Consider the following 8,407-nt stretch of genomic DNA (forward strand, 5'->3'; position numbering starts at 1 on the left):
TATGATAGCGTGTAAGATTATCGTGGGTAAGCAGCCTTACACAATTCTCATTAACAGGAAACCTACAATGTGGATTAAACGTTTCCTAAGCTCAAAGCTAATATGTGTAAATGGTGTAATATCCTATCCCCAATCAAAGGACATTGCAGTACATTGAGCAACGCATTAGCCAACACATCTAAATGGGATTAAAGTGCGTTACAAAGTACTACACAGCAGACAGTTGAAATAAAAAAAAATATGTTTAAATGACTGACTTGATTCCCATTACACGTTATAAAATAGTAAAATATTTTTTAAGTAACAACGCAAAATCGTTGTTCAATATGTTTCTGTGGTGGTTATTATACAAAGAGTATATATATGATACCTTTCCTCTGGCGTTAGTAATCCATGGACAAGCCTGAATTATTTTTATTATCTATCATATTTAGTGAATGGTAATTATACCAGAAGTGGTATTTTAGCAAAAGTAATGACGTCCACATGCAAGATTTAATCAAATTATTTATCATCTCATCTTTGAAACTTCGCTTACTTCAATTATAAACGAAATATACGTGGCCTACAACGTACGCAGATGATTTGCAAAATTTCGCGTGTCTCTCCAAATGTAATATTTGTGCTTACGTAAAAATAACGTAACGCCATGAGTGTTTCGACTAACAAGTAATTAGTGTGGTGAAACTATATGGTGATTCATATCGAATCTTAATAACGTTACGACCTATTTGGACTGTACTAAATTTATAGTGCATGGCGTTTGAAGTGTGGCACGAGTGTGACCAGACAAGTGTACCAGTGTACTTGTTGGACCAATCCTTAGAGGTTTTATGCCAAAACAGGAGGGTGAAAGAAATTATGAAATTATGTGTTATACACACAACCTTCAGGAATGAAGACCGCAATTCAAGATATATAATAAGCCCCATTCGTTTAATAACATGGGATGTGACATGACTGTAGACCATGAAGTCTTGATTTCTAATTCGTGGTTTACGCGAGGGGCGTTCATGCCAACAAGAGACCACGAATATCGATCGATCGACATCCAGTTAGGTCATTTTTTAAATCACATTTTGACTTCAAAAGTTTTTAATAAATTCCAATGATAATATCATAACTGCTTACATTAGTGACGCATTCAAATCTATAAGTAAATATTTGACAGCCATAAAGAAAAAACCAATAATGAAAATGTTCGAGATGTTTTTATGGCTTGGACAGAAATTATTGAATATAAATGAGATGTTATAAAACTTCATAAAGTATAAAAACATCTGGTATTTTCGAATATCGGTGACCATTTATCATTGTAATGAACCATCTTGATTTTTAAGTACAAGGTGATATGTCGCGGGAGTAATAATTTCGTAAGCCATACATCATCGTTGGGACCTTGGATTATCTTCCTGTCTTTTATATTGTCTTTGTTTTCAAGTCGGTCAACGAGTTCTGAATAAGGTTTTCAAATTTAATGAAGATCGAGAGAGTGTTTAATGTTTTAAAATGCAAAATATTGGTCTGCAAAATTAGGACTCAAATGTTAAGATAAAATAGACACGTACATATAGTAAGAACATACATAGTATCTGTTATATTTGAATATAACAAGCGAAAAATTAAAATAAGGAACCATAGCGTGTTACAAAAATTATACGTTTAGAAAATACAAATAAATATAAATAAAGTCAATCCCTTTTTAATCGTTGTTGTTTTAAAATATTACAAGTAATCCTAACAAGCGATCTTCATTCGTTGCGTTCTTCAACTGTTTTTTATATTTACAGTGACTACAGATATTTTTTATTATATTATCAATGAAATAGGATACATGTTGAAGACATTTAAAATCCGTTGCACTCATCGAAAACAACAATGTAAATATACATCCAATTGGCGAGTTATTGGCGCCTAAAAGTTGATTCCCAAAAAAACAATTAACTAGGGAATGTATTGTGAGTACAGAAATTACTTTTGGACTTTAGTTTAATTCAATGTTAACTAATTATGTTAAACCTGGCCCTTTGACACTATAGGAAAAAGGTTGTGACATTATAAAAGCGGAAGAACCTTTGCAAGTGGGTGAATGTATGGCAGTAATGTTGTATTAACCCCGTTTCGCGAAACCGAGACACGATTTGCTTAAGTTTATTACATAACGTATGAAGCACACTGTATGTGGAAATCTATTTTGTTTTAATTAAAATTTTTGTGAAATATTTTTCGAAATTAATTTCGGTATGGTGATTTTATACAATAATTAAAATTAGACAAGGTTAATATCGGAAACAGAGTCCATTCAACATTCGCATTCTTTCTTGATGTACAATGAAATCGCTATTTTTTGTAAAAATCTGTTAGTCTTAACTATTTCATTGTTATAGAGCAGTGTTGCCCTAGTGGCTACAGCGTGCGACTCTCATCCCTGAGGTCGATCCTCGGCTGTACATCAATGGATGTTCGAAAACATCGTGAGGAAACCGGCTTGCCTTAGACCCAAAAAGTCGACGGCGTGCGTCTTCGAGTAACAAATGATCATGAAACAGATACAGAAATCTGAGGCCCAGACCTAAAAAGGTTGTAGCGCCATTGTTTTTTTTTATTTCATTGTTTTAATATTGGTGTTTGTTCTTTCTCCTTTTAAAGATTTGGTCTATAGATCTTTTAACTAAGCTTTTGAAGGCTGCATATTACCTACCTGATATGCGCGCACGTGTTTCATTCAATGCGTAAAATTCACAGATGTACATCATGAGGCTAACAAAAATAAATTTTGCGGTCATAGAAAGCTTAGCTACTTGAGACAAAATGGTCATCATTGTACGCTCATTACACGTCTTAGTAGTTCAATTGTCAAGCGTTCCTAGAAAAACTGGGCTCAATTCTTGAACCACAGCTGTCACAGAACGGACCACCCACTTTTCATAGTTCACATATGCGAACCTATATTGGAATTTATTACTTATTTACAAATATTACTTATATTAAAACATTTAACAGTTGTGATTAATCAACTGACGGTAGTTAACGACATGAAGGCACTATTTAATTATCCTATGTAATAACAGGATTTTAATGACACCATAGAATATGTTTATAGTTTAAGACGATAGAGATAAAATAAGGAATCGTATTAGGGAAACAGCAACATCTCACCTGTTACCATTACGTATGTGAATTTATTTACTAAATTAATATTTTTTTACGTTACTAATGTAACGTTTCGTCTAATCACAAAAAATGTGTTAAAAAGTCTACATTAACAAAATATGACCCAAACTTTAGTCCGTTAAATGACCTCATTTTCTCCAAAATAGCTTAGTTTGTAAAGTGCTAAACTTGAAATTCCTTACGTATTACATTTGAGTAACACATCGAAGGACGTCACAATTTTGGGCAGCGCCCTTGCAATTCATATTTTGGTCAGGTGTTTTGAAATATATTCTATATGTAACTGGCAAGACTAACGGTACGCATATCGTAAAGAACTTAAATTAAACCGTTACTGTTGTACATAAACCGGTAACCTAATTTCATTTTTCATTCATGCTTAAGCTCCGTAAGACAAGTTACGCCCTTATTTCAGCGCCATTTTCCATCACATCAAAATATTTTTGTTCTTATTTTTGATTACGTCACTGAGAGCTGAAACGAACTACACGACTAAGTCATGTTTGGTGGTTTCGCAAAATATTTTTAATCATACATCCGGTAAATAAGTGAAAAGCATAAGGGATAGTTAAAAGAAATAATTGTTAATACACCTCTTGTATATAAAAACTATATAGGGTACATTTTAAAATAAAAATACACCTTTTAGAATTAGATTGCATTCGCTGAGTGAAGCAGGCGCGGGTTGCAGATTAAGTTGGTTAATTTATTTTGATGTGTGGTTTATTAGCAACCACCATATTTTATAAGTGGTTTCCCGTAATAAAGTTGAAAATATGAAAGCCTCATTGGTAACTCGCTTTCGCTTGTTATTGTCGTTAATTAAAGCACTGAAACAAATGACAGCACAGAGGATTTAAAGGTGAAGCACAGAATTTTGGTTTTTAGTCAAGACATTGATTGATGACCTTTAATTAATTATCATTCTCATCACGTCGAAGGATAAAAAAAAACAAATAACTTCAATGGCTTTAACATATTTGTTACGTAAATAAATATTCAATAATAAACGAGGACACTAAGTCGATATTTGTAATAGTTCGTCATAACATATATTAAATTTTGAACCAAAACTTTTCAACTTGCGGATTAACTTTCTTGTAAGAGATAAAAAATTCTAACGACAAACATGACACCATATGTACGGACCATTATATACGGTATGGATAGCTTAAATAAATTGATTAGCAATATTCTAACGATTACTTCTAGTCGTGCTAGATCGGACCAGTTTTGATTTTTAATCTACTTTATCTTACTCGGAGTCGTGAGTGTGAGCCTCGTGGTTGATAATAAATAATTGATTTATAAAATGACATTAAAAACTAGGTTATCAGTTTGATCAGTATATGTGTATTTGTTCACAAACTTCTCGGAAACTAGGTGACATCGAGATGAACCCTTTTGATGATCAATACCTGATATTCTTAGTTAGGGAACAATCAAAACTGTTTTAGGATAAAATTGCTGACAGGCATTTTTCTTTTTATGTGCGCAAAAGGGAAAAAAAAGTTGTACATTAAAACAAAAATCATAAGGACAAAAATAGTCTTCAAAACGACTTCAAAATGTAAGACAAAAAACTCAGAATATGATTTTGTGAGTGTAGATAAACGCAATTTGAGGAACCAGCGACCACCTTGTACACTGACCTAGATTTTTTCACCAAAACATTACATAAGGCGGTTTAGATAATCGAATAGAAAACTTTTGTCTGTAAGTGGTTACTAGAATTAAATAAATATGTATTTTCAAGTCTATATATATTTAAGTATACCGTTTTGTAATTGAAATCTTAACATATTTTAGATTTTTATTAAAGGGGTTCTTTGTATCAATTTGCTAAAAATCTTATCGTTAAAAAAAAATATATTATTTTTTAGCCGTGGGGTAGAAAGCTGATAAGAAGGTTAATGTAGTGTTGGTTAGGTAACGTGTGCGTTGCGGAAGAGCCGTGAAAGGCGGCTCTCAATTATGTCATAAACCTGCCTCGGACACAGCCACAGACTATGAACAATCTCCAGTAATACACGCGACAACGACTCGCAACGACCGTTATATATTTTAAGGGATTTTTTCATTCTTTTATCATTAATAATTATTTGAATTTCCTAAAATTAATCAGTCCTATAAAGGTGACCTATTAAACTAACTAAAAGCCTATAAACAAACTCACTTTTTAAAGCCCATAACAGGCTATCCTTAAGTCCTTCGATGTACTCCTGCATGTCCTCTCTGCATTGCCCCGTCACGTTTTCTCGCAATCTGTTCCACTGTGCAACCAAAATTGGAGCATCAATCACTCTCAGCATACTCTCTAATCCAAGAAGATGGGTTTCATTTTGTTCTAGCCTCATTGGTATGCCCGTCTCGTTACTTATCTGCACGTCCACTACATCTTTCGGCACAATCGTTGATTTCTCTATCTTAATCGTCTTAATATGCTGGACATTGTGCGACTTCTGCGTTGTCGAAATGGGCTTATCTGTAGTCGCACCTTCGTTGAACGTTAGACCATCTTCATCGGCAAATAAATCGAACGAGTCGTCATTAACTTTCGCATTTCTCGAATTTGATATCGAACCTATCAAATCGGAATCTTCAATACCACCTTTAGCTGAAGATTTTTTGATGTTCTGAAATGCGTCGATTAAAGCGCTGCGGAGCTTTTCTTCGCGGGCACTTCCTTTAGTGTCATTTAAATCGTTACAGTAACAGGCTGCACTTAAAATTAGGATGGTAAACACTAGGCGATACATAGTGTGAGTATCACAGGCACATGTCTTTAGACGGGTTTTTTTGAGAGGTGCGCGCGCGACGGCATAGTCTTATCGACTGACGGTGCTGAGACGAATTGTGGGATGTGACATAACAGTTGTGGCTAGGGGCGAGCTACGACTCACTTTCACTAGGGCATCCTTGTAGGGTGCGATGCTACACTTGTATTAGGCAAGTTAATTCTTACGTGGAGGCATGATGGATGAAAGTTTATATGGCCTTCCGTATCTTGTATTACAATATAGTTATGTATAAGTTACGAGGACGTTATGACCGAATAGAGATGATAATTCCTAAGATTGGGTTTGCATTATCACGAGGCTTACTTATAATTGAACTCTTAAAGCCAGAAAGAGGTAAACGACATTAGTAATGAATGTCATAACAAAATGTGGGCCGCTAATTAAAACTTTTTAAAGCATCATAAACATGTCAGAAACGCAGTTTTTATAGTCTAAATTGGAGTCGAAAGTTTACAAATATTTCATATCCTGTTATAAAATAAAAGGTTTCGTAGTGCCGTTAAAAATAAAATCTATCTAAAGTTTAATACTTTTAATGTACATATATAAACTATAAAGAATATAGTGTAGGAATTACTCAGTGCTTTCCCCGCTCAATGAATAAGTATCGCAATACAGCAAGGAAAGAGGGCTGAGGCTGCCAGCATTAGATACACTGCTACGGGGACCAAACTTTTGAATATATCAATTTCCAATTACTATTATTATTTCTATTTAGGTTAAGAATATTGTAAATACTGTCTTTTAAATTAATTATTACTCAGTGGCATACATTATATTAAAAACTTACACTGTATATGTGTTACGTTGATAATATTGTTAGTTGCATTTGGACATGATATTATTCAATATATATATAAGTTTCTGTAACGTTTTTCAAAACAGACAAAGTAATATCTGTTTGACACAATACGATTGATTTGCTGTAAGCTATGCCGGTCGATGTTATTTACGTCACTCGCACGTCCACGCACGTATCCCAAGGCCGAGAATCGAACCCAAAGTTCGATTCTCGGCGCATAATGGTTTTGGTTTGGTAAACAGGCTCAATAAAAGATCCAGTATGTCTCCGTCCTGCATTAGTTGCAGTTTATTATAATTCGTTAGAAAAGGTATTTAGTAACTAGGTTTATTCTCATCAATTTCTCAATATAATTACTAGGCTTTTTACCTAATTTCTCACGATACATATGAAGCGTTGATGCGTATTCATTCCCAGCTATTTATTACCTTTTCATGGAATACAATGATATCTGATTATGTCAACAATTCCCAGTGTGTAATCTCTAAATGAATTCAAAAATATGTAGGTACTTTGTACTTTTTTACTAGTCTAATTTAACGTTATGTTAAACAGGATCAAGGTTTAAAACGTCACATTTGATTATCTTTCGTGCGTACAACATTAAAATTACAATAATAAAAGAGAAAATAACTAATAAAATAAAAGACAATAAACTAGATTAATTTAGAAATTTAATCAAGTATGCAATTTAAAAAATTGATATATGTATTTCTTCTTTGAAATTGTTATTGGTGGCGGAACAATGGCTGCAGACGCCATGCAGATAAATCAACCTCGCACGTCCTCAAAGTGTCGTATATGTATAGTGCATTTTATTTATTTATTAAATCTGACAATGATCATTTTACTAAAACATATTCCGTTCATCCTTGAAACGTTTGATGAAGAATTTGAAAGCGTACCAACTAAGTAGGAGGCTCAAAAAATGAATATAAAAAAGATCGATCAAATAAGAAAGCGATTCGGGAGCCTTCCCTCAGGTCGTTGAATCGTATGATGTAACTCGCTTAATTATATTACAGTTGCGTAAGGGCATTGTCTCCGGTCCTACAACTTTCTTACATTGTGAGAAATCACAAGCACTTACAACTTTATAGACATTTTGGTATTTTTGTTTTAACTAAGCATTGTATAACATATATTCTTTGTTTATATTCTAAAATTATGAAATTTGGCGCTTTATACTCCGGACTTGCTTGTCTAACATATACCGGATTGTACCTTATTTCTGTAAAATAATGGCGAGCCGATGAGAACTTGGAGAAAATGAGGGTGGTTGGTAATATAGAAGGCAAAAGATCTCGTGGCCGTTCATTAAACAGATGGACCGAACAAGTGAATGACACATCGTCCTCAAACCCTCTCCTCATCTACTCCTACACATTGTCATAAGAGAGGTACTGGACATAGACTAGTGGAACTAGATAGTCCGTTCCTGATGCTTCCTTGCTGACCACGATGCTCAGGCATAAGCTGCCGACTGAAGAGAGAGATGAAACATTGGTATAGTACCAATGTTTCATGATGTAACTTGTAATGTTTATTTGAGTTATGAACATTGTTTGGAATAGAGAACGTTGATATCATAACAAAAATGTTATCTTTAAAAGCAATAATTAATGTACAT

General features: G+C 33.8%; 1 protein-coding gene across 1 annotated transcript in view; it reads right to left on the reverse strand.

The window, feature by feature from the left end:
- The window catches only part of LOC123715261 (nose resistant to fluoxetine protein 6-like), a 33,113-nt gene extending 27,123 nt beyond the window's left edge, over positions 1-5,990 (reverse strand). The window contains exon 1 of the mRNA XM_045670214.1: positions 5,351-5,990. Within this exon, the coding sequence (XP_045526170.1) occupies positions 5,351-5,933 (583 nt within the window). The 5' untranslated portion in view covers positions 5,934-5,990. The remainder of the gene's footprint in view (positions 1-5,350) is intronic.
- Positions 5,991-8,407: the final 2,417 nt, after the last annotated feature.

The sequence above is a fragment of the Pieris brassicae genome, chromosome 1, assembly GCF_905147105.1.
Source record: "Pieris brassicae chromosome 1, ilPieBrab1.1, whole genome shotgun sequence".
In the NCBI taxonomy this organism is placed as follows: Eukaryota; Metazoa; Arthropoda; class Insecta; order Lepidoptera; family Pieridae; genus Pieris; species Pieris brassicae.